Source organism: Protomyctophum parallelum (genome assembly GCF_964188405.1).
Source record: "Protomyctophum parallelum genome assembly, chromosome: 7".
Classification (NCBI taxonomy): Eukaryota; Metazoa; Chordata; class Actinopteri; order Myctophiformes; family Myctophidae; genus Protomyctophum; species Protomyctophum parallelum.
This window is the reverse complement of record NC_139705.1, coordinates 14,512,635-14,540,356: the sequence shown is the minus strand read 5'-3', so window position 1 is coordinate 14,540,356 and position 27,722 is coordinate 14,512,635. Positions and strand designations below refer to the sequence as shown.

General features: G+C 44.6%; 1 protein-coding gene across 3 annotated transcripts; it reads right to left on the bottom strand.

The window, feature by feature from the left end:
• Nucleotides 1–532: 532 nt before the first annotated feature.
• Nucleotides 533–27,451, bottom strand: rbm10 (RNA binding motif protein 10). 3 transcript variants are annotated; one of them, XM_083769242.1, is made up of 23 exons: nt 27,314–27,451; nt 25,520–25,614; nt 24,074–24,638; nt 22,001–22,174; nt 21,395–21,464; nt 19,215–19,288; nt 17,499–17,585; nt 16,386–16,446; nt 15,788–15,946; nt 15,299–15,459; nt 13,273–13,370; nt 12,331–12,418; nt 11,137–11,317; nt 10,809–10,903; nt 10,129–10,216; nt 9,379–9,470; nt 7,491–7,688; nt 6,831–7,019; nt 5,160–5,222; nt 3,922–4,122; nt 2,930–2,977; nt 2,493–2,554; nt 533–1,568 (listed from the first exon to the last, which is right to left on the bottom strand). In XM_083769242.1, the coding sequence occupies exons 2-23, from the start codon at nt 25,534–25,536 to the stop codon at nt 1,478–1,480; spliced, it is 2,862 nt and encodes a 953-aa protein (XP_083625368.1). In that variant the 5' UTR covers nt 25,537–25,614; nt 27,314–27,451; the 3' UTR covers nt 533–1,477. The 3 variants fall into 3 exon arrangements, with proteins under 3 accessions (XP_083625368.1, XP_083625369.1, XP_083625370.1); XM_083769243.1 differs by having other exon boundaries at nt 24,074–24,635; XM_083769244.1 differs by lacking the exon at nt 22,001–22,174.
• Nucleotides 27,452–27,722: the final 271 nt, after the last annotated feature.

Sequence of the window (27,722 nt, the reverse complement as noted above, 5' to 3'; positions counted from 1 at the left end):
AGGCTGTGCAACGTTTGTTGTGGTTTCCATGGAGATACAGGGTCACTTCACATCAGCAGCAACCTCAATGCATACTGCAGTGCAGAAATAAGGTGGTGCAACTTCTGCTGTCTTTGGAGGTGGTTGAACCGGTAACACAAAACAAGATAAAACTTACAGGTAGGTAGGGCTGTAACGGTTAAACATTTAAATTGAAGATTAATTGTCGCACAAAAAATTGGGATTAAATTGCGTTGTAGTTTTTGCATTGAACATTTGAACGCTACAATTTGACTATTTTTGAAAAATGTTTGAAAATGTATGGACATTTTTCAACATTGAAACGATGGACGATTGATTATGCAAAAAACATTGCTATGTCAAAATTGTGATTAGGTAATAATTGTGACAGGCCTACCTACAAGGATGCGCTCAATTCTTAGTATTTACTTCTCCTTTTTGACCACTACTCTTGCAAATCCACCGTAGGAAATTACATACAGTGATGTAGCAATATTAGCATAATTAACAGGCCAGTAGACAGTGGGACACATCATTCCGAGTTTGTATTTTCATAGATGACTTACGAATAAGAATGATGCAATAAATTCAGTTTTCAAGAGACAAATATGCATTTAAGTGTACATACATACATACACATCCAAAACACCATAATATTACATACTGTACACAGGTACAATCCACACACACACACACACACACACACACACACACACACACACACACACACACACACTAGTGTTAAGAGTAACCGTATCCAGTCCATAGGAGACGGTATTCTCTCTAGGGGTACAAAAGTGCTCATTCTAAAATTTGCACAGTCCAGATCAGTCATTCATTGAATGACAAGGCATATCTTTAAATCAAACAATCTAGGCTGCATAGACATTAAAATATCTTTCTTTTTCTGATGCCAGAGATCTACATTGTTTTTTTTAACCATCCTTTGATTTCATCTTCCAAACAGCAGTCTCCCATTGTAATACAGCTTGCTCGTGATGCACAAGCTCTGAAGAGAAAAGTGAAAGCTTAAGGGCAGTCCATACTCTCTCCGACCACCGAACCTTTCGTCGGAAAGCTCCGGTACAACTACAACATGACGTCACTTGCAACTTCTGAAACGCATTCTTCTGAATTTTTGTTCTGAAAGCTGCACTCCCAGATGTTGTGACTCTCCGAACTCTACTTCGGAGAAAAAATTAAAGTCTGATCTTTCCGACGAAAAGTTCGGTGGTCGGAGAGAGTATGAGCTAGCATCTGAATGTTAATCATTCAAGAGAAAAGTAAAAGGTGCGTTCCGTGCGATAACCCCACTGCTACAAGTTCAGTTCATCGGAGTCTAATTTAACGGTTGAGGTAAATTCCATGTCAAGCTTTTTACTTTTCTATCTATACTGTAACGATAACGGTAATAATGGTGGGAGTGTTGTATGCGGGGTTTTGCACCCTAGTCCTATCTGGATCAGGAAGTTGAGGTTCAGTCCACTTGCACGTTGCGCAGTAAAAAGCCTTTCTTCATTCCTCCTTGCAGCATCCTGGCACCCAGACTAGTGCCGCTGAGTCCATCACTATAGAAAGACAGAGAGAGAACGTTAGGGATGGGCCGATAATTGCAGTTATGGCTGATAACTCGATGTCGATGTGATCTCATTCTGTATTTAACACCTCAAGTACAAAAGGGTAGACGTAATAAGCCTAGGCTTCAGTCTATACCTTTTTTTTTTCCAGAATAAGAAAAAGAAAAAAACTGACGAACTAAGAATGTTTTGTATGGGAAAAATAAATAAAACTAATAAACTAAACTAAATAACTCGATGTCGATGTGATCTCATTCTGTATTTAACACCTTAAGTACTGCGTTTAATGTTTTACCTCTGACGCTTTTCAGCCGGAAGCCAAACGTTCCCAGGCGGGGACGTCAATAACCGATAAAAATAATACTAGCGATACTGAATGCACTATATAAACTAAACTAAGGCAGAAAAGTTTAAAAAATTTGTCCATTCTGAAAAGAAGGCATATAAATACTGAATTTGAAAAAGCAATGAGTCTTTATTCCAATAGTAGGGATGAACCGTTATTTAAATGTTGGCCCATATCCCAACATAAACAGCTTGAATGTAGTATTTTCACTTAAAATTGTTCGAACTTGTTGACCCTTTTGAAAGCTTCCCCAGAATTTCGTTTCGATACCACATTTTAAGGCCAACATCCGTATGACCGATATGATCTGATGACTGATTGCCCATCCCTAAAAGAAAGTGAAAGAAACAGCCGCGTGTGCACAAACGTGCAACGTTGCAAATCCACCACGACTCGCACATCAATCTGGCTGCCGCCCTGTTCAAACAACGGCACGGCGGCAAGACAATGCATTCCACTATGTTGCAAAGCAGCCCTTTGGCCTACTTGGTTGGAATTACAAGTCTGTAGGGACAAGCAGACAAGCCTTTATCACAACGACGTGTGTGACATTTTCTAACGCTGCTTACATGGGGCTGAATCTTCTCTTCTTGGGGTCAGGAGGCTCGGATCTGTCTGTGGTTCTCTGGCGCTGAAAGACAGACAAAAGAACAGTCACTAAGAAGCAACTAACGACATGACACACTCAGTGGTGGAAAGTAACTAAATACTGTACTTAAATACAATTTGAGGTATTTTTGTACTTTGAGTATTTCCAATATATTGTACTTTTACTGCACTACATTTGACAACTTTAATTACTAGCTACTTTGTTCATTATATATATATATATATATATTTTTTTTTTAACAATGAGTACTTTTACTTAACTACATGCTGAATTCTGGACTTTTACTTGTAACTGAGTATTTCTATATAGCAGTATTGCTACATTTAGAGTACGTTTTCCACCACTGGACACAATCCCATTTCATTTCAACGTGTATTGTTTTTCGGGGTGACCAACCTCTGCAGGCGTGGGATCTGGCTGACCTCGTCTCTGCTCCAGGTTTTGCTGAGGGCAGACAAGTATAGAGGTTGACATTGAGTAGCAAATAGCGGCCTGTATGCTTTATTAATAAAAGAAAATTGTGATACTTTCAAGGCCGGAATTGATATTGTGATGATGGAAAGTAAAACGATAGTGTAATGAACGTATTTACTTTTTTTCTAGACAGATACAACCGGCTGGCCACAAGCCATCACTTAAGCCAAACCGCACCAATGATTCGCATGCAACTCCTTGCAACATGCAACTACTTTCAACCATTATCCCCAATGGCAGTTGAAAGGAATTGCATTGGTGCAGTTGACCTTAAAACTGTTTTGTTGCAAGTAGTTGCGATTAGTTGCATTGGTGCAGTTTGGGCTTTAGATCAGTGGTTCTCAAGCTTTTCAGGCCGCGACCCCCCAAAAAAGTTGAGGCATTACATTGAGTGTGACTCGCTGCCACAGATAAATATTGTGAAACTAACTAGCCGATCTACAAGCTTGGCCAATGTTTGTTCTTTATTTTCTTGGGGAGATATTATAAAGGTCATAAAAGTAACTTCTGGGTGTCATAACCACCCTATGTAGCTCAGACAGCTGTCATATCCCCCAAGGTATATTGGTGTTTACGTCTCTTAGGGTTATAAGCACCTTATGTAGCTCGGACAGCTGTCATATCACCCAAGGTATATTGGTGTGTAGTTGTGTACGTCTCTTAGGGTTATAAGCACCTTATGCCAAATCAAATCAAATTAAATTTATTTATATAGCACATTTAAAAACATTGTTTTTCTCATTGTACCAAAGTGCTTCACAAATGCAATACAATACAGTGCAGAAGACATCAATAATAAAACAACAGGCATATAGGACAGAATAATCTAAAAGGAAAGGTGCAGGATGTAGCTCGGACAGCTGTCATATCACCCAAGGTATATTGGTGTGTACGTCTCTTAGGGTTATAAGCACCTTATGCAGCTCGGACAGCTGCTGGTGCCTGATGAGGGCCTCCTTGCTGGGGAACTGCCTCCTGCAGAGCAGGCAGGCCAGCTTGACCCAGTCGGTCATTCTGCCCTCCTTCTCCTCTCGGTCTCCTCCCTCTTCGTCGCTATCCGTCTCCCCGCTGTAGGCCGGGACCAGGCCTAGCTGCTGCTGCTGAGGCGGAGAGCGCTGCAGAATGAAGCAAACACAACAAGGGTTCAAAGCGAAAAATAAACTAGACTGCACTCGGGCGAGGTCCGCCCGTACCATTTTGTACCTCTGGGTTACAAAGACGGCTCGACTTCGGTTGAATAGATTTAGCATAATTCTTGCTACTATATATCATCTATGAGCATTAAAATGAGCTCCTATGTCTTTGCAAAGGGCTGGCATGTCCTGGGATCCCTTTGGTGGAGGATCCCGGTGAAGAGACATTCAGCTCCTGACACGAGCTAAATCAGTGAGGTAACAAATTGAAATCAGTGCTCTGAATGTGCAGAAAAAGCACAATGTTTGCTGTGCTATGTTTTAGGCTGTAAAGACAAACACTCTACCAAGTTTGGATGCAAAAAGGTGAGACCAAGGCACTGTTTGAAGTGGCTAGTGCATTGCAAAATTAAAATGCACCTACACGTTGCGGAACAATGGCTCAGGGGTAGAGTGGCCGGACGGTAACTGCAATGTCGGCAGTTCGAACCAGGGCTCCCCCAGAGTTAATTTCGAAGTGTCCTTGAGCAAGACACTGAACCCCTAATTGTTCCCGATGTGCTGGTTGGTGCCTTGCATGGTTTCCGCCGTCATCGGTGTGTGAATGTAATGCACAATCTATGAAAAGCACCTTGGATAAAGTCACTATATAAATGCACCATTTACCATTTTATTTTACCATTCATCATCAGTCAACCTGACGACTGAAAAGTCAAAAGCTTTGAAGTTAATCTGCGATTTGTGAAACGGTGTGAAAGTAGCCACCCTCAGGGCCCCCACACACAACTGAGCTATGATGACTAAAACGATGACTAAGTAAATATGTATTCTAACTATAAATGCACCAAGTCCCTGTCTGTATGTACGTGTGTACATCTGTAATCTACGTAACTCGAGAACCGTTCGCCCCACTGACTTCAAATTTGACACACGTTCCATACATCCACAACAGCATAGAATAAAATTGCCAAATGGATAAAATCCCATAAAAGTTTCCATTGTGCCAAACCGAGTCTAACCTCTCTGTCTGCGGTGTGTCTGATCTGGTCCAGGAGGAGCTGGGGTCGCTCCGACAGTGCTCCCTGCAAGTGAAAAAAACACCACACTTGTTAATACAGGACTGTTGATGTGGGCACACACAACACAACACAACAGTAGGTTATGGCTGACTATGTGCATTAGACATACAAAATGAGTGGACATTAATATTACCAGAAACAGAGCTAGCCCTGAATGTCCATAACAGGTCTCTGAGAGTGTTGTCCATTTGTACACTCTCAGAGTCCAGAATCAGAATCAGTCTTTTTTGTCAGGTGCTTGCAAATACATGTGAGAACTAGTTGGATTCCTAATATGCCATAGTGGGCAATTAAGTAATAAGTAAATCAGTGTCATACATATTTTGAAGAAAACCTGGAGACTTGACATTTAGCAATTGGGTCTTATGATCAAAATAAGAACATTCTAATGGTGTGTACTGTGCATAAATAAATATGCATGATAAAGATAGCCTGATGAAGGCCGCATAGGCTGAAACGTTGCTACATTTCCCTTTAAATAAATTGGTGGTCACTGCATTTGAAGACAGTGTGCGGTTGTTTTTTCCTTGTTCATTTTTGGGGCACCGTACCCTCTCCTACGCACCTGTCGCTTGTAGGTGTGCAAAAGCTTTGCATTTCAGTGTACTGTGCATAAAAAAACCAGCTCAGTGATCTTGTGGTTAGAGTGTCCGCCCTGAGACTGGGAGGTCGGGGTTCAATCCCCGGCCGGGTCATACCAAAGACTCTAAAAATGGGACCCAATGCCTCCCTGCTTGACACTCAGCATCAAGGGTTGGATTGAGGATAAGTCCCTGCGACATATTAGCGTCATGTCCAGGGGGTGTACTTGTACATCAAGCTGCCTCATGCTACAGAAACAGGAGATAGGCTCCTGCCCTATGGGCCTCATGGCTCGGCAAGGCTACTTACTGTGCATAAAAGAAAATATACAATTTGCCATGGACAATAACAAGTCTTTGCCGCAGACACATTTGTTCGTGTATGGACTTATTGATGGCCCCTGGTGTGTGTATGTATGCGGTAACTATACGAGTCAAAGGTCCCCATACTATACTATACTGTACTATACCAGTACAGTATAGTAGAAATGGACATTGTGAGGACCATTGTATGGTTAAGAAAGATTACAGTTAGGATTACAATTAGGAACAGAGTTACAGTATGCCCATTTAATACTTTAGTTGCATGCCGGTTAAAAAGCCAATCTACAAGCTCACAACACATCGCAGCACGAGGCGTTGCAAGAGTGTAGATTAGCTATTTTCAGTTTTAGGGGTAGGGTTAAAAATGTCTAAGGACAAAAAAGGCAATCATGTGTGCAATTGGGGATAATGGTTGCAGGTAGTTGCATGTTGCAAGGAGTTGCATGGTGAATATTTGGTGTGGTTTGCACTCTTGCAAGTTGCAACTCCTTGCAACCACATGGCTGTTGCAAGGAGTAGCATTGGTATGGACAGTTGGACTGGCCTTAAAACTGTTCTGTTGCAAGGAGTAGCATTGGTATGGACTGGCCTTAAAACTGTTCTGTTGCAAGGAGTTGCAACTAGTTGCATTGGTGCGGTCTGGCCTTAAACTGCTGATATCCTCTCAAGTATAGTCGTAACTTGTGTGTGTGCGCAAGTTACAAACCTTTTTCTCCAGGACGGCATAGCCTGCGTCAGCGCTTGCCGACTCCCGGCGGTCGTCAAGACGACTGGCTGCCCTGCTGTAGCCAGAGGGCAGTGACGTGGATCCCATGGCTGGGGAGGACGAGACGGAGCGAACGTTCTCCTTCTGCCTGTTCAGACTCTTCGCCCAGCGCTCCATGTCTTTGGCGATCTGTGGATAACAAAATAAATTAAAAAGAAACATCAGATTACTAACTTCATCCAAATTACTAAACTGAATCCAGGGGCCTGTTTCACGAAACCTAGATTGGGGATTAAACCAAGATTTATCAGCAAATGTATCCAGGGTCAGCCATGAATCGGTTTCATGAAAGCAGAGTTTCTCGTCAGATTAATTTAGCCAGTTAACCTGGATGTGTTTAGCCACGACTCCAGGCCTGGACTGGCCACTTGACATACAGGGCATATGGCCGGTGGGCTGCCCAATGAATGCTGCCGACCAGGCTAACTTCTTGGCAACACGTCACCAAGTGACGCGATGAGAGCTTATAGATCCACTACTTTTGTTATTTTAGAAGTGGGGCTTATTTTTTGTCACCTCCCATTTCTTTTGGAAATTAGACCTCGGACAGCTTGCATCATTCACGTGCATCTCTTTGCAACAGGATAACCGGGTGCGTACCTGTTGGGCAGTCTTGCTCTTGGGCTTTTCCTTCTTCTCCTTGGCGCCAGCCACGCCTCCAGACAGAGGATCTGAAGGGGAGGGGTTTTCAGCGGCGTTGGCGGCGGCCTCAGCGGTCGACTGGGACGCGGCGGGAACGTACGTCTGCGTCTCGCCGTCCCAGTACATGTACTGCTGTGAGTGGGCGTTGTAGTAGTACTAAACACAGAGGAAGAAAAGACATGGTGTAAAACATGTGCATAGTTTATATTAAGAATGTTTACTTAACATTTCAACCCATTAAGACCAGAGGCCAGTTTTCTGAAAAACGTATGTTGTGTAAGAATAAAAAGAGTCACCAGCACCAATTAATGCTCCCAAGTGTATACGTTTACTGTGTTAAAGTTTCGAGCAGACCAGGCTCAAACATTTTCATGTCAAGGACCCCCAACAAATGTATGCCACCGCCCCACATCTAAAAATATCGTGTTCCAGAGACCCCCAGAAGCAAAGATTGGAGTTTAAAAAAATTAATATATATATATACATTCACACAGTATATCAAAATAAATATATATATTCAAAGATTTGCACAAATCTTCACAACTTTTCTATGAATAGCAGATCTACAAGTTCACAGCGCAGCACAAAGTGACGCTTTGTGAGCCTGCAGATCTGCTCTTTTTGAATAGCCAAAGTATAAAAATAACGGTTTAAGTGGTTCAACCATAGACTGTAAAAAATATGGACAAAGCGTTCCCCGGGTCTAACATGAACGTAAAATGAAGCCTGTAATGATATGCTAATTCCTGATGTAAGTCGCCATCTTTCTAGATCCGTTTGGTACCAGCTGGCCATTGGCTGGCTCCGTTTTGTACCAGCTGGTCATTGGCGGCCCAGACAACGAGGCGGGACTTCCCCCCTTTTCTCCGTTGGTTTTTATTTTGACTCGAGTGGGAGGAGAAGACTCTTGAGTGGGAGGGGAATCCCGATCATAGACTGTAACGGTAGCCACGCCCCTCAGAACATACGCGACTTTATGGTCATTTTTTTAATTAATGGGACCATAATTTTCCAAAAAGAATATTATGACATTAGAAATGAGACTTTAAACTAGTGACTGGAAGAAGAAAGTATTCATGACCATGTTTATTAAGGTAATACAGTCTAGGTGAAGTTGGGCCAAAATACATGGGCCTCTATGGAGCTATGGGGCTTTTTGGGTCCAGTCCAGCAGTCCAACAGGCCATTATATGAACTACCGATTTCAAATGAGGCTTCACGAAATATCTGGCTGACTGCCCCCCTGGGTTCAACTCTAAAATGACACGGAAGCTTTCATGGTTTTTAACAGATTCTGTACATATGACGTCTGAGAACGTCATAAGGACCCCGAAATATTAGTACTATTGACGTGTGAGGACGTCCTAGCGACGTCCCAGCGACGCGGGGCGAGATAAGAATATTCAGAATTTTTCCTATTTTTTTTTTTTGGCTTTTCGCTTTTCGCTTGCCATATGCTAACACTCAGTGCAACTATTAGCTTGTCATTGACTCCCATGTTAGCGCGGCGGAAAGAATGACTCGTATCTCCTAATCCAAGGCGCTCTCCGCGGTGATGAATGGATCGATATGCTGGCGCTTCATTTCTGCTCCTCATCCGTCTCTCCCGCAAAATATGAACGTTTTTTTGAAGCGTAAAACAATATATTAAGATGATCGGGGATGTGAGGTCCCTTTGTAAAGTCAACTTTTTTAGGCAAGTGTTTCCTGTTTCATGGCTTTCAAAGTAAAAGCGATCAGACAACTCTGGCACTCTATAGCCTTTATTTTGAAGGCACTTCCTGTACTAAATGTGTTAATGGGTCAAAGATTAGAAGATCATTCCCAACAGTTCTACAGGGCTTACCTGCGAGTTTGGGTCGTAGTACAGTCCGGTCAGGGGGTCATAATAGTAGCCAGAGCTTTCGTCATAGTGGTATGTGGACACGTCTGGCACAGCTACGGGCAGAGACACGGACGATTACAGGCAGAGTACAGCGATCCAGTCCACACACCCACACACACACACACACTGTATTTATTTATGCACCAACCAGTGACAGTGCATAATCTGCATATTAAACATGTCAGTTTTCACATCCATGTAAATGAGCTAGGTAGCCCAGAAGCTCATTTTTATCTGTAGTCCTTTAGCAGGCTGTTAAAACTGCGATATAACTATATGCAAACAAACTATCATATCAATACAGTACATACAGTAGCCATGTGTATCGGCAAGGAGTACAATACCTTTTTTTTTCTCCACGATTTTATAACCCATTTTTCACCCCTGTGTCAATTATCTATTGTGATCCTGGGCTCTACACACCCTCCGCCAACCTGGGGAGAGCAACGGACTTGAACTCATGCTTCCTTCATGCATGAGTGTCCAGGTTGCACCTTTACACCTGACAGGGGGGAGTTTCCCTGGTTGGACGTAGCGGGTGAAAGGAACACGTTATTCCAACCAGTTCCTTTCCCCTCCATCAGGCTGGCCAGGGGAGGCAGTTTAGTGACCAGGATTACTGCATGTTTTTTGTGAGGGTACCTACCCTAGGAGACACGGGGAGAACATGCAAACTTTTCTGAACACACGAACACACACACAAAGCCTTACGGTATTGCTGGAACTCGTGTTCAGTGCCAGGGGTGGCCGGGTGAGGCTGAGGTTTCCCAACGATCTCCACCTGTTGCGACACCAGGGCCTAGACAGGAAAGGGAACGACACAGCACAAAATGAGGAGGTGGCGGACGGAGGATCATATGAACTAAACAATGAATATGTTGCAGGAAATGTGAGAAACCAGTAAAGTAAGAAAAGCGAGGCGAGGAACGCCCGGTTTGGGGCCGTGGTGGGGTTGGCGAATGGGAGGCAGAGGTGCCAACTGGGGCCCGCCACCCCGGCCCCCGGTGATGAGTTTAGCGTTGGGGGGGAGGCGGGGGTGGGGTCTGCAGGAACAACGGGCATTCTCCTGTTAAGTTTTTTCACACTTTTACTGGTTTCTCGCTTTTACTGTAACATATATGTAACTGTGGGCTATACATGTTCTGTGCATGTAAGGTTGGACCCTTCTGTACAATTTCTGCCTTCATCTACCTAATCTGTCTTTCTGCAAGTTTCCTTAATGCTTGACTTGACTGTACCAAAGTGATTCTCAACCGGTGGGTCGCCAGATGATTTTCTTTTACTTTATCAATAAAAAACATAAAAAAGACGTCATCGGGGAGTGCCATTGAAAATAGAAATTATGCCAAAAGTCATGTCAAGGAGTGAAAATGGTGAATAAGTGACTCTACCTGGCTGGACGTCGCGCTGGTGGCGATGAGAGCACCCTGTGTGTGAATGAGAGGCTGCAGAAGACCACCCACTGTTACAACCTCCGATGAGGTCGCTGCACGCACACACACACACACACACACACACACACACACACACACACACACACACACACACACACACACACACACACACACACACACACACACACACACACACACACACACACACACACACACACAGTCTTTAAAAGGTGCAGCTATACATTTGGTTAAAACTATGTTTATTTGTTAAAGTGTGTTGCTAAAGGCTGAGTAATTGTGCAGTAATAATGGGGTCTCTCCATACTTTGGGCTCCGGTGTAGGGCCCCATTAGGCCTGTTCCCGCGCCGTGTAATGCCTGGGCTCTGAGGAGGGCGGTGCCATCACAGCCCACCACGTACTCCTGTCCTTCCAGGTTGTAGGGAACCGCTGCCCCCTGCTGGTACACCGACACATCTACATCTCCACCAGCTTCACTCTGAACAGACTGGCGTGGCCCAAAGAGAGGACAACATGATGGCTTAATCTAGAGGTTCCATTTATAAAGAAAATATTCTTTGAGGTGCGATAGGGACGTTTTGATCACTGGGATCTTCAGGAATAGTTCCTGAAGAAGATCCCAGTGATCGTTTGTCCAGCACCTGAAAAACACCCTAAAACCTGAGGTCTTTATGAGAAACTTCACAGAATTGAATGCGGAAATCCGGAAAAGTACATACAAAAAATAAAGAGTACATAACTAAGGAACCGTGCAGCCGTGCAGACTGCTTCAGAGATAAAGTAATGCTGCCGCGGCAGCGTCTGGGTTAGCTCACTTGAACCTAACATTATTCTAATAGTGTTGGTTCACCTGTGTGACAGCCCACTGTGATAGATATAGATACATGGATGTTGGTTCACCTGTGTGACAGCCCACTGTGATAGATAGATAGATACATGGATGTTCGTTCACCTGTGTGACAGCCCACTGTGATAGATAGATAAATGGATGTTGGTTCACCTGTGTGACAGCCCACTGTGATAGATATAGATACATGGATGTTGGTTCACCTGTGTGACAGCCCACTGTGATAGATAGATAGATACATGGATGTTCGTTCACCTGTGTGACAGCCCACTGTGATAGATAGATAGATAAATGGATGTTGGTTCACCTGTGTGACAGCCCACTGTGATAGATATAGATACATGGATGTTGGTTCACCTGTGTGACAGCCCACTGTGATAGATAGATAGATACATGGATGTTGGTTTACCTGTGTGACAGCCCACTGTGATAGATAGATAGATGGATGTTGGTTTACCTGTGTGACAGCCCACTGTGATAGATAGATAGATGGATGTTGGTTTACCTGTGTGACAGCCCACTGTGATAGATAGATAGATAAATGGATGTTGGTTTACCTGTGTGACAGCCCACTGTGATAGATAGATAAATGGATGTTGGTTTACCTGTGTGACAGCCCACTGTGATAGATAGATAAATGGATGTTGGTTTACCTGTGTGACAGCCCACTGGGCAGCAGCGATGGCTGTGCTGGCCACTGTCGCAGCGCTCACTCTGCTGCCGTCCGTCAGGAACACATCACTGACAGGACAAAGAGAGAGAACACTCACAATCAAATGGGTTCAGATCTGAGCCAAGTCTCCTGAGGAGGCGTGTCTGAAGCCTGTCCTGGACGGGGTATCCGGACGTAAAAACAAATCCTTCATATTTAAACTTTTCTCATGAACTCAAACTTAAGGTGTATGGGATAAAATGGCCTACACATGAAAGGATCTAATTCAGTAAAAAATATATAGTATTATCTTTTTGGTATTAGGTGTTTTTACCAATTTTTCTCCCAAATGTAGTCGTTATGCCAATTGATTCCTCCCCACACATATTTGTGTGTTGTCACTGTATCCTACTGGCTCATCTGCCAGTGAGGAGCCCCCACCGGGAGGACATAGAGCCTCCGTCCTACTCCTACTCTCCAGCTCGTAGGAGTATGTACAGTGATAAATATCACCCTTCCCTCTCCTGAACAAGGGACAATTGTGTTCATATAGACGCTCCACAAAGCCGGATGCACCAACGGTGGATTCGAACCCTCTGACTCGGCAGTGGTGGGCAGGCACTTAACCACTGTGCCACCCGAGTGCCCTGAATTTTCATATCTTGGTAAAAACGCTTGTCGCAAGCGTCTTTTTAACCGTGACAGCCTCAAGATTTGACCTTTTCCCTCCTTTGCACAACAGCGCATTTGTTGTGTGTGTGTGTGTGTGTGTGTGTGTTTGTTTTGCGGGGCGCTAGCCCCTCCTATATCCAGCTTTCAGTGTATGTTCACAAACCTTGTCCTACATAAAAAAAATATTCTCACTGACAATTTTACACTTCACATGGGTGTGATTTTATTTATTAACAAGCAGTCAGATTTGGAGGTGGAAGAATTTGTTTACCGCTTGGAGCCCTTGGCAAACTCTATGGCGATGGCCTTTCCATCGATGGTGAGAGCTGGCTGAAGAGCCTGCAGGATCTGCAGCAACTGCGACGCTTCCTATAGACAAAAACACATACGGATAGACCAGTGAGGAAAGGGGGGGTGTGTGTGTGTGTGTGTGTGTGCGCGCGTGTTTGCATTACGATTATTGTTAGGAATTTTTCGGCTTTAGGCTAAGAATGCCATTCATAAAATGGCCAACCTACTCACACTACTGACGTACTCACAAATATAGTAATACAAACCTGTGATGTGTGTGTTTTATTAGGGTCGTCAACTGAGCTCAGAAATTTTAAATCGAACAGAATCAATAAAAAGCAAAGCTTTTGCACACCTACAGTAAGGTTGGGCGATATGCCAATTTTTTTCAACCGCCCATCGTCTGACAAATATTCGCCGATTAACGATGTATTCGTGTCATAAAAGTAAAGTGAGAACAGCTCACTGCAGGTCGCAAAAAAGCCAGATCTACAAGCTCTCAAGGCGTCCTGCCTGTTTTTGCAGCTCCGTTCGCTAGGCGTTGAGAGCTTGTAGATCAGTCCGTTTCTGCAGACTGCAGCGCAGCCAGGGTAACTTGCTCCCTTGCCTCCCCGCACCGGCGGTCCGTCGGAGGCTCGGAGCGGAGCAGCGGAGCCCACAAGCTGCTGCGGCCAGGCTGCTGCTGATCTACAAGCTCTCAAGGCATCGCGTCCTGCCTGTTTTTGCAGTGCCGTTCGCTACGCGTTGAGAGCTTGTAGATCTGTCTATTTTTGCAGCGCTGGTGTCGGGGTTCCCCCCCCCCCCAACTTTTATTTCAGGGAAACAGCAAAGTTTCGGCCTATGTGATAAAGATAGCCTGATGAAGGCCAGGCCACATAGGCCGAAACGTTGCCGTTTCCCTGAAATAAAAGTTGGTCACTGCATTTGAAGACAGTGTGCGGGTGTTTGTTCCTTTTGCAAATCGAACAGAATAAAAATTAAGATTTTCAATTATCTTCATTGCTGGCGGTGTGGGCAGACTGTTCTAGAGAAACTTGGGTAGTTAATGAGTTAAAGACCATCAGCACCCACTGATTTGGTTGAACTGACAAAAACATTAAACATTGAGTAGCAGCCACACCTACTAATCAAATATATCATTTTACAATTGATTGTACATCGTCTCTCCCCAAAGTCTGTGGCTATGGCCTAGTGTGCCAGAGGACACTATGAATAGGCAATAAATGTAGATACTTAAACTGCAACTGCAAAGTTCAGAGCAATTTTCTTTGTGCAGAGCAAACATCTTCGACAACATTATCAATGAACTTTAAAAAAAAGTTATCCTTCCGATTGAATATTAACCCATAAGGTCTGATAATATCCAGACGCCATCCCATTTAGATAAATATTAACCAATAATATCAGTGCCCAGGCATGGCTTTCCAGTCTTGACGTGCATATTTCATGTCAGTGACTCAGTGTACATGGAATAAAGCTAAATCTCATGGACAGAACCACTTTGTCCCAATCTGAATAGTGACTAGTGACTATTTCTATTATTTCTATTACTATTATTTCCCAAATAAAACACAGTATGTAATGTAAGATGACAATGTTTAGGTGTCATCATTATCGTTCTGAAAACCGATGACCTGCTGTTCTACACACAGCCGACCAGTTGAAGAAATCACAGATTGAGGCATTAATCCTTTTATGAAATATCTGAAACCATTCATGTTTCAATCTGAACATGCAGTCTATTGACCACTTCAAATACGCCTTCATCTAAAAATTACTAATGACTGAAAATAGCTGATCCACAAAACGCAGCGCTACGTTCTGTGAGCTTGTAGATCTGGCATTTCCAGTGGCACTTCCTTCCATAAAAGACATGCTGAGTGCTGACTACTATGAAATCCAAACAACTCAAATAAGTTGTGACGACTGAGAACTTTAATCCATGACTGTATTAGTTCTCACCACTGTGGTGCTTTATGTCAGTGACTCAGTGTATTATTTCTCACCACTATGGTGGAGAGCTGGAGGAATGCGAAGCCTCGGTTGAGTTGGGTGTGCTTGTCCTTGATGAGGCGAACGTTGGAGACGGACAGCGTGGCGAACGGAGACAGCGCCGACAGGATGGCCTCCACCGAGGTGTGAGGACCCAGGTTCCTCAGGATTAGAGCTAAGAGAATGGGAGAATTATCAGACAGTATAGTGTGAGGACCCAGGTTCCTCAGGAGTAGAGCTGGTGTGCAAGAGAATGGGAGTATTATCAGACAGGATGAGGGCCCAGGTTCCTCAGGAGTAGAGCTGGTGTGCAAGAGAATGGGAGAATTATCAGACAGTATAGAGTGAGGACCCAGGTTCCTCAGGAGTAGAGCTGGTGTGCAAGAGCACGGGAGAAAAATCCGATTTATAAAACACTGCATTAATCACGATCCACAATAATAACGATTATAGTCCGATCCCTGACTATCGCGAACACAAAACGAAAGTACTTAAGGACTTACTGTCGTTGGCCACCTCGGCCTGCTGTGCAGCCTGTGCGGTGCCGACGGAAGGACCTGCAGAATGGTAGGGAACTGGCAGGGGCAGTAAGCCCTGAGTCCCCTCCTTGGTGGGCCCCGAGTCCAAGTCCCTCTGCAGCTGGGGCAACTTCAGCTCAGCCTCTGACAAAGAAAATATTTTTTTACTTCAATTACATTGGAGTGTTATTCAAGTTTATTAGGATCCCCATTATCTGCTACATGGCAGCAGCTAATCTTCCTGGGGGTCCACACATGAGACTAGAAAAGCATTACATTATATTAACACAGACAATTACATTAAAAATAAAAGAGGTCTTAAGTGTGAAACCCTTATTACATACATAGTCTCAGCGACCTGCCAGCATACTAGGCCTGACCTCAAAACTTCCATGAACCAGGGGATGAGCGAGTGACGTCAGGACTTCGGCGCTCTATAGCAATTGGTATTATTGATGAGGAGAAATAATTGACCAAAGCTAAGCTTCCAAAGGTTCTCTGAGGAGTTTATATATTGGCCAGCCGTAGCGCCATGAGCAGTCAGTGACCGTGAGCTGAGGTCATGAATGACAGCCATGTTTACCTGATTTGGGCACGCTGCACTTGAAGCACTTCTCTCTCCTTTTGAAGTTCTGTACGCCACACTGTAGGAAATGTTAATTAAATACTTAATGAGACTGTCTGCAGTCACTTTATATACACATTTAAAAATTTACATTTGCATGCATTGCATATCTCTGCTGTCGGGAAGAAACCACTTAACTCCAAAATGCTCATTGTTCAGGAAATTAAAATATATATTTTTTCAGGAAAAAAGAAGATTAAAAAACAAACCAATAATGCCTCATCAAAGTTGGTCTCACTTGCATGAGAGGGGGCGAGCCGGAGAGGTGGTGGTTAGTTGCTTTAGCACAGTTTGAAGGTCCAATGGAGTTAGGTGATTTTATCCAAATCACTTTTTACTACTTTATCGGTAAAATTCTTCGAAACACAGGGTTAAACACGGATTTATGCCTCAAAAATGGAGTTAGGTGGTTTCCTCCTGACAGCAACAATATGTAACACATCGCAGACTATCAGACCTGCACTGTGTGTAGTTAACAATAATTTTGATACTTCCAATCGATTAATCTATTGATTATTGGATACATTTTAGACCATAAAATAACAATAAAACAAAGTATGCTTAATGTACATCAGCAGTTTAATTTTATAATATGGAACAAAGTGGAGCATCGACATTTTGGTGTAAACAGCACATATTAGAAATCTGTACTGTATCAATTAAAATAAAAATACGTTGATTGATTAACCACTTTCACACTGGCTTCACCATTTTCGGCCCCACAAAAAATATCGCTTGACGCCTCAGACCACTGGTTCCCAAACATTTATTCGACCAAAAAGAGAAATTTGATTCCTTCCCTGGACCCAAGCTAGTGAAGATAGCACATCTACAGCTCACAACGCTCCATACGATCAGAGCTTGTAGATATAGATATTGTAGATATTTTCACTAGTTACTACTTCATTATTTTGATTTCTAATTTCTGACTTTTCTGAAATCGTAAAATTTGTTGTCAATTCCTTTTTTGGGGGGGGGGAGGGGGGGATTTCTCTTTTAAATGTTTTGAAATAATTCAAACTAAATGTGACCCACAGTTTGGGTAAACGGCGCCGCCTCAGACAACAATACCTTGTTGCAGAGCCAGTCCTCGTTGGCCCGAGGTTTGGGGTCGCTGAAGTGCATGGACACTCTCTGTCCCAGAATAGACAGGACTCTCTGGGGGAGGAAGGAAAAAAAGAAAAGAAAAAGGGGGTGGGGGGGGAGGAGGGGGGATGACAAAGAATGATTATCGGGGATAAATAGGCCACACATGCTAGAGAGAGGCCTCATCTCACCAGAGATGAGAGAGAACAAGAGGGGGAGAAAGAGAGAGAGAGAATATAGAATTGAGGTTGAAAGGAAAAGAGGACAAGAGAGAAATGCAACCTTCAGCTTTAGAGAAATTGGGACGGACTGTGATGGTGTATGTAGGTGTGTGTGTGTGTGCCCCCAGACCTGTGTCTGTCGGTACAATGTGTTTCTGTTGGATCTTATGAATGAAACCCCCCCCTTAAGGGGAAACCTTTTTCTTTGTTTTCAGCTTTCGACCATCCCACCCATTCCAACCCGGCCGGCACGACCTTCAGCCTCATCGCGGCTCCAAAAGACATCGTTGTCGTAAACGTGATTTTAAAAAAAAGAACGTGAAGTTACTAGACTCAAGAAAAACAAACACATGGAATATACCATGTCGGATATGATAGTCTGACTGTCACACGGTCTACTACCCAAGACCAGGTGTCAGGACATAATATTTGGGGAAGGGATAAGAGGGAGAACATTTTGGGAAATAGGAACCTGTGTCCAAATGTAAAACAAAAATAAAAGCAAAAAAAGAACAAATGTGAATTATGTGACTGGTAGGGTCCAATTGTGAAATTGCACATCAACGCCCAGACAGACATCATCAACATGGCCCTAAAGGGAATGTGCCTGCTTGTGGTGGATTTCACTGTCTTTGTGTAGAGAGTGAGTATGAAATCCTACCTACCTCAGACACAAACATGAAGTGTTGGCCAATCTCTCGTGTACCTCTTACTGGACTGTCTGTTAGGTGTGCGTTATGACTAGGGATGGAGCTCGTTCATTTTTCATTGATAATGAGCACCTTATTGATACTGCTTATTGATCGAAGCTTTTATCGAGCCTACTATTGAGCGTTTTCTAATTATGTTGTGGACATCTCTCAATAGACAAATTCTGAACAAAACTGGTATCTTGCTGACCATCTACAATTAAATGAAGAGAACAGTTAAAAAATATTTTTGCCCATCATTAAATCAACGATTAATTAATGTGCAATTAGTGTTAAACGGCTTTACTAATTATATTATGAATAGTACTGAAATAATTAATGTCTCTTCAGCTCTTTATAAATAGAAAATGCATGATTATTTAACCAACAAATATCACTTGGACTACATTTTACTAAGGCCTTCAAATACAGTACTTTTCTAACAGACAGAAGACAACTTTTCTTGTTAACTGGTTAATGTGTGTACTCACTGTCCATTTTAAAGCGTCATTTTATTTACCCGGGCAGTGCTGGTTGGGAGGTATCAACACACTTTTAGACAGACCAGCCAGCGTGGGTGATTTGATTTCTGACATCGTAGTCCGCTAACGCTATGCTCGATAACAGACTCGATAAGCACAAGCCACAAACCTTATTGATACATTTGTTATGGAGTTTGTAATGGGCTGGGGTTTTGAGCTCCATTCCTAGTTATGACTATAGGCTGTGATGTGACTTGTGCGTGCGTGTGGTACTGTATGTGTATGTGTGTCTGTGTAGGGGAGAGTGACCTGGTTGGTCTCCATCCATCGGCTGGCCTCCTGTATGTGATTAAACTCGACGAAGGCGAATCCTCGGCTCTGACCTGGACACCGCCCAGCGCCATGGCAACCAAACAACAACAACAACATGACAACGCAGTGAGGGGTTAGTGCTTCATGTATACAGAGAGAGAGAGAGAGAGAGAGGGAGAGAGAGAAAGACCCTGTATCAGTACTGATTAAAATCACTGGTTCTCAAAGTGGGGTACAGGGACCCCCAGTGGTCCTTGGGAGTACCCCGAGGGGTCCCCAGCAAAATGAGGAACAGTTTTAAACACATAAGCACCCCCATTTTATTTTTCCAGCTACAAATGTTGAAAGATCTTGATGTTGACAAATCTTAACCCATTCTGACCTGAGATCAGATTCATACGAGGTTTCCGCCGGACACACACTGGTCTGATGAACCCATTCTGACCTGAGATCAGATTCTAAAAAATGTCAGTCGCTCTTCGATTTAAAAAAAATAGCAGACCTACAAGCTCGTATCACGCCACTCGGTGGCGCGATATGAGCTTGTAGATCTGCTATTTTTAAATAGATAAAGCATAACATGATGCTGACACCAAAATGGGTGCCCGGTCAGAATGGGTTAAATGGTGCAATTATATAGCGTTATTTTATCCAACGTGCTTTACATAGATTGTGCATTACATTCACACACACACATTCACACACCGATGGCGGAGGAAACCATGCAAGGCACCAACCAACCTGCACATCGGGAGCGATTAGGGGTTCAGACTTCAGAGTCTTGCTCAAGGACACGTCAACACTAACTAAATCTTCTCTTATGGGGGGGGGGGGGGGGGGGTCCGCAGCCAAATGCCCACCATGTCGAAGGTCCTTGACATGGAAATGCTTGAGAACCACTGTTATTAAATATTGCTTCCTCTTCCCCGCTCGAAGAAATGCACCCGGGCCAATTGGAAAGACAATCAAATGATTTGAGGACACCAAGGGTGGGAGAGAAAAGCAATGTCAACGTGTCATGCATTTCAACAGGGTACGGAAAGGGAAGAGATTCTACCCACTCCTCACTTTGTGTCACCGAGGCTCATTCGTTTTGAAATACGAAGCACCCGAGTACTAAGAGAGAAACACCATGATATTACGCCACTGGTCCTCCTTGCCATACACGAATGCTTGTTACATGACCACACATTCAACGATGCATTCAGACATATTACAGAGATTCTTTTAAATCAAGAGCATCCTAAAGAAAACACACACACACACACAAACTTGTACTCCGAGGTACAGAGAGTGAGAGGCAGAAAGAGGGGAGACTGTAAGTGTGACCGGTGGGTGACAACCTTACAGCATGGAGCAGGTGACACATAGGCTAGCTAGACCGTATTACTGTTTAGAAAAACAAGAGTAACTTCACAGTTAGAGGGTTGTGATTGTGAAGAATTACCATGTAGCTGAGACTGAGAGAAACACTCATATTCTAGCCAGTGAACACAGAGGAAGTGGATAGTACACACGTACACACACACACACACACACACACCACAATGGCACGCATAAACACAGTCTTCTTCCGTGATTCTCTCAACTGACAGTATTTCAGCGTTGTTCAGTGATTGCAGGATCAGAAACATCTGCCATCAAGGTGGAGTAGGCGACAGCGTGAAGGGGGAGGGGGACTGGGGGGATGGGGACATGGGAAATGAGAGCCATGGAGAGAATACCTATAGATTGAGCAGCCTACAATTCATTCCGGTTAGTGCTGAGAGGTATTATATGATTTATGAATAAGCGATGAATTGAGTTTGCCTTTGCTGGCGTGTGTGTGTGTGTGTGTGTGTGTGTGTGTGTGTGTGTGTGTGTGTGTGTGTGTGTGTGTTGTTGTCCAGAGTCATGTAATAGCAAGGTTACAACAAGCAGACAAGAGTCACAGAGGGGAGTTTGAGTAGTGTGTGTTCCACAACTAATACTACTACTAGTTCCAGAGGGAAATATGAACGGCGGGGTGACGGGAAGAGAGGAAGAGGGGAGGGGACATCAGGAAGTAAATGGAAGGTTATGCAAGATTCCAACAGTTAAAACAGGAGAGCAAAATATAATGGAGGGAGAGGAGGGAGAGAGGAAACAAGCAGCCCCCCTCAAAAATAAAGAAATCAGTCCAATGGAGCGGTCCTCACCTGAAGATTTGTTCCTCATCAGGCGAACCTCTCTGGGCAGAATCCCCTGTTCCTCCAGCTGGGTCCGGATCTGGGGACGCAAAGATCAGTCTGACACAGGTAGGGCTGTCACGATTACAAATTGACCATTAATTGTCCCTCAAATAATTGTGTTTAACGATTTAATTGTGTTTGTGGCATTGAACATTGGAACTTGTACCATTTAAGTGGTATAAAGGTCAATCAGATATATAGTATAATATCGTTTTGCATACACACACAGGAACAGTTTTGCCAATTTTGGAAATCTCTATGAGAAAAATGCATTGGCTTTTTTCGAGGTGAACCACAAAATACCCCTCGGGGGTCGCCAAATTATTTAAAAAAAACCCCAAAAAGTCAGTCAGTCAGTTTGTATTGGGGGTGGGGGGCCGGGCGGGGGTTGCGAGACATGGCCAAAGCATTTCCGGGGTTCCGCAGGCAAAAACTTTGAGAACCCCTGCAGTATTGCATCCCAGGACCCCCGGAGGGTGACAGGATTGGGTCCTTTCTCATTTTAGGGAGTCTAAGGATGCAGCATGCAGGCTATTTGCATCACTGCACACACACACACACACACACACACACCTCGTTGGCAGTGGCGCTGGGCGGTAACATGCGCAGCATGATGATGTTGCTGTGCCTCTCGTTGAGGTCTGGGTCTGCCCGATAGTCCTGGTCTCTCTGCTCCAGCTCGTCCAGGGTCATGTCCATGAGGCCTGGACCCACAGCCCCTCGATCATCTGCCCCGCCCGGGAAACCCTGTATACAGTCACACAGTCAGCTCTGGAATGAGCTGCCTCTGCACATAAGACAAGCCCCCACCCTCCAGGTATTTAAATCACGCCTCAAAACTTACCTTTATTCCTTGGCATTTCCAAGCACAGTATGAGATGTTTTGATGTTTAATGTGACACTGTGCATGTTGTTTGTGGTTTTTCAATGAAGTTGTGTTTTTTAATGTTTTACTGTAAAGCACTTTGGTACAACGTTGTTGTTTTTAAATGTGCTATATAAATAAAAGGTGGTATGGTATGGTATGGTCAACAATATACACAACACTAGAAAAAGTGCCCTTCTGGGCACAGGTCTCCACCAGGATGAGCAGATGTGAAGAATTCCAGGCAAAGGTTTTTCCTTGGCCTCTAGGGAGTTGGCATACAAAGTTATCCACAGATCCGTGCAGTTAGAGGTAAAAACACTTTTCGGCCAGTTATAGCGCCACCTTGAGGCTGAGTCGAAATTGTTCATGTGGCATTTCGTCCTTGGCCTAGTGGGAATGTGGGTGCACAATTTCACGGAAATCATGCGATGTGTTCATGATTTGCAGCATTTTGTTTGAAACTGAGCACTCCTGTGAACTTTGGAAGCCAATCTTAACCAATCAGGATGGAGTCTGAGAAATCTGAAAGACCTGTTTCGTTGAATGGCTCTAGAGATACTGTGTACCAATTTGCGTGATGTTTGGACAAAATCTGTAGGTGTACTGTGCAAAAACTTGTTTTGCACAAAGCGGCCTCCTGGTGGCGCTATAACAGGCCGTTCTGGAAAGTTTGGGGCAGAGGTTCATCGTTGGCATCCAGGGAGTGTGTGTGCAAAATTTGGCATCGACCGGGTTAACGGTGGCTGAGATTAGCTGCTCACGGACACACGGACGGACACACACACGGACGGACGGACGGACACACACACGGACGGATGGACGGAGTGCAAAACATACTCTCCCCCCATGCCTTCGGCCTGGTGGAGACAATTAGACTGTGTACCAATTTGCGTGATGTTTGGACAAAATCTGTAGGTGTACTGTGCAAAAACTTGTTTTGCACAAAGCGGCCTCCTGGTGGCGCTATAACAGGCCGTTCTGGAAAGTTTGGGGCAGAGGTTCATCGTTGGCATCCAGGGAGTGTGTGTGCAAAATTTGGCATGGACCGGGTTAACGGTGGCTGAGATTAGCTGCTCACGGACACACGGACGGACACACACACGGACGGACGGACGGACACACACACGGACGGAGTGCAAAACATACTCTCCCCCCATGCCTTCGGCCTGGTGGAGACAATTAGACTGTGTACCAATTTGCGTGATGTTTGGACAAAATCTGTAGGTGTACTGTGCAAAAACTTGTTTTGCACAAAGCGGCCTCTTGGTGGCGCTATAACAGGCCGTTCTGGAAAGTTTGGGGCAGAGGTTCATCGTTGGCATCCAGGGAGTGTGTGTGCAAAATTTGGCATCGACCGGGTTAACGGTGGCTGAGATTAGCTGCTCACGGACACACGGACGGACACACACACGGACGGACGGACGGACGGACACACACACGGACGGACGGACGGAGTGCAAAACATACTCTCCCCCCATGCCTTCGGCCTGGTGGAGACAATAAAGACAACACAGTCCCCAGAGTACACAACCAACATTTCAGCGAGGCAGTTTGTTTAGCGCTGCAACAATGGTTGAGTGGACAAAACTCCTACTAACACAGCTTCTATACTGTGCAATTTGTGATTACAAAGCCTAAAAGGCAAACGGAAATGCAAATTGTTACATACCAATGCTCAATGCAAAAAACACAATTAAATCATTAATCTTAATTATTTGTGTGAAAATTCATCGTCAACTCAAATTTGTAATGGTGACTGACAGCCCTATTCAGCTTACCCTCCTCTTCCCTGGCCCACGGGGGAACCTCTCCTCCTCCCCGTGTCTCGCTGGACTGCATTCAAACTGTTCCGACTGAACTCCAGCCTCACGGCCCCATTCGCCCTCTCGGGCCCCAGAGCGGGGGCTCCTGTTCTCGGGGTAGCCTCTCCCACTTTGGCCCCCCTGGCCCCTTCCCTGCGAGCCGGTCCTGAAGTTCTGAAAGTCCCTCCTGGAGGATCCCTCCTCGTCTTTCTGAAGCCTGCTGGGGAAGGCCAGATCGGGCTGGGCCTGCTGGGACCGAGAGGGGCACAGGAGGCCTTTCCCCCTGCTGCGCCCGTCCTCTCCTCGCCCCTCTCCCCTCTGTGGAAAGCCGGGTCGGTCCTGGAAGCGACCCGGGGAGAAGTCTCGATTGCCGGCCGGCTGCTCGTCACGGCCATATTGTCTCTCCATCTCCACGCCATCGTATCCCATTCCCGGGTCTTCATCCTCTTGGCCATAGCCGCGGTAGTCCATGTCTCGAAAGTTGTGATCGTTGGGGGCGTTTTTGCCATAGCGACCCGTGCGGTCGCCACGCCCACTCCTACTGCCGGGACAAAACAATGGAGATTTACGAGAAATTACAATTATTTAGGAACATTATGCGACAGCCGACAGATGTTTTAACGACACTGGTACTGTAGTCTCGCATAGCCAGAAAACTTATCCACCTTCCCCGAATTCCATAGTCTGGAGCTACACCTCCCCGAAAGCCAAGGAAAGAAGCCGTCATCTGTTCTGTCATTTCCAGCGAAAATACATTTTTAAAATATCTTTACATTTTATTTTTTCATAATCAGCCAGCTATATAGGCTTTGATTATTTACATTTATATATTAGGACAAAGTTGCACGACGTGTGAAGACAGAAAACAGAAGCCGGGGAGAGGGGAGGAGGCGTCACAACCGCTTTCTCTTTCAAATGCATCCATATGACGGAAGCATTTTTTAATTGTGGGACTAAGACAGTCCGTTTCACAAATCTACTGGAACTTTTTAACGTCTAGGACCCACTATGTGGTATGATAATGCTTAATTAGGCCACAGACCCCCCCCCCCCACAACTCATTAACTCAACCGTATGTACACTCTCAGATGTACGAATGGAATGTGACGAATAACAGTAAGTTTTAACAGTGGGCGACAGCCAGACTAATTTTCCGGAAGTGCATTATTTGTCAATGGGACCCGGCAACTACTGGCGATAGAAGCGATAGGTAAGGCAAGCAAGTGATGGTCGAAAAGTGGGCGGAGGAACGTCGTACGAAAAGATAAAAAGAAATCATCTTTTGGGCGACGTCGCCCGGCGATAGTGGTCCATTGAGTTTCTAACTATTTAATATTTAGCTGGGGACCATCTGGAACTGAAACTGGAACCACAAGGACCCCTGGTTCTCAACGTGGGGTGACTGTAGCTGTTGTTACTCACCGTCTATCATATTCCATACTGGTCCACTGACTCGGTTTTGGGGATGTTTTGCTTGCTTTGCTTCGTCCTTCCTCTCGGTTACCACATTAGGTGCCCTTGAAAAACAAATCGATGCGATATAATAATGGAGGTTGTTGCACTGTAAGCCTGTACACAAGAGATGGCACAGGCAGGCAGACAGACAGGGTGAAAGCTCTGAAACACTACTAAAGAACTAATGCCCCGAGACGGAGTTCCCTCTAGGCCTAGTAGACAAAGACACCTCCTAGTTTTAGTCACACACAGGAATTTTGTGCTATCAGTGTATTGATGACAATGTCAACAATGCAATTGATTGGTGAAGGTAAAGAATGTGGCTAGTGGCACTGTGTTTTATTAAACCACTATAAACCCCCATTATATGCAGGCAGGCCATTTCTTCTACACATCAAGGCAAGCTTTGGCTCTGGTCTAGCCCCTTTCGGGACCCTACGTAAAACTTTTTTGATATTTTGTTTAGTTTTACGTTGGGTCCCTGCTCGCTAGTGTATTTTCGTATGGAAATTCCTAAATGCGGATGTGGAGATTCTCTCTAAAACGCCTCCCCGCGGCATGTGACGCCATTATTTTCCTTGAGTTATTCTGAATTCGGTAACTTTAAGTAGCTATACATCCCGGTGCGAATATCTCCTGTGGCGCGGAAGCCGTTAAGTATTTTTAATCTTTGTTTGACCGATTTGGTCGCTTTATTTCTTCTTGTTTGTTTACCGTTTATTGTACCGCCTCCCGGTGTGCGGTTGGCTTGTGAGGCTACGTCCCTGCCTCTGATCTGCTGTGTCATAGCTATAGCGCCACTAGCTAGCCAGATAGGCGGTACAATGAGGTGTCAATAAACAAGAAGAATCCAAGCTTCCAAATCGGGCAAACATATATTAAAAATACTTAACGGCTTCCGCGCCACAGGAGATATTCGCACCGGGATGTATAGCTACTTAAAGTTACCGAATTCAGAATAACTCAAGGAAAATAATGGCGTCACATGCCGCGGGGAGGCGTTTTAACATGTAAACATGACCAGTAAATGTTTTAATCAGGTGGCATGGACGACGAGGAACAGGACCCAATGCACTGGGTCGAACAAATGTCAGAAACTTCAGTAGCATTTGGGTTCTGCTTGGAGGGCTAGCTCTGGTCCATAGCTCATATAGAAGCATTGGCTATGGACCAGAGGCATAGGCAAGCTTATAAAAGATCTGCTGTTTTCACCAAATGTTCGCCCCCAGAATAAGAATTAGGGACCCTCCTTCTTTCGTTCTCTACTACTAAATATCTTAACCGAAAATAGAACTTGTAGATCTGCTATTTTCGCCTATTGTTCAACCCTAGAATAATAGGGAGGGAAGCTAGTTTCAATTCTTGCATGATCCGTTGCATCAGATGTATTGTCCACTAGTCTAAACAACAGTTGAAAAATGATGTGCAGACCTCACACACACACACGTCCTACCAACAGTTGCAAAATGATGTGTGCGCGCGCACACACACACACACACACACACGTCCTACCAACAGTTGCAAAATGATGTGCACAGTCACACACACACACACACACACACACACACACACAATGATCCAACATAATGTATTTCCTCCTAGGTGAAAGCCTGGTGACGCGAGGTTAAACATAATGTTAGCTAGCAGCACTACATGTAAGCAGAGGCATGGCTGGCTGGTTAGCATTCTCTTGTTTTGGGTCATCAGCCAGCCAGCCCGTGCACACACGCAGTCACGCACAAACTAAGGCGGAAAACTTACTAGTGCCACGTTTGATCTGCATCGGTGCCTGAAAGGACATGTAGGAACTAGGAAGGATGCCGGGCTGAAAACATAAATGTAATTTCCTCCAAGAGAACAGAGTGTAAAACATTTAAAATGGCTACAGTCACTTCAGCCACAGCCAGTGAGTGTTGCCTGGTTTTGCGAGAAACAAGCAACCCAGGTCTGTGAAAACAAGCCCAAAAGAAGCGAGCCCTACAAGCTCACAACGCATTGCATCACGCCGTTGTGATTGTGACGGCGTGATGCAATGCGTTAACAAAAACATAAATTTGGAAAAATGTGGAATATTTTTTAAACATTTTAACAACACAAATATTGCATGGGGGCCGGGTCCTGAGGGTCCGCAGACAAATGTGTGGTGGGGGTTCTTGACTTGATGAAAAAC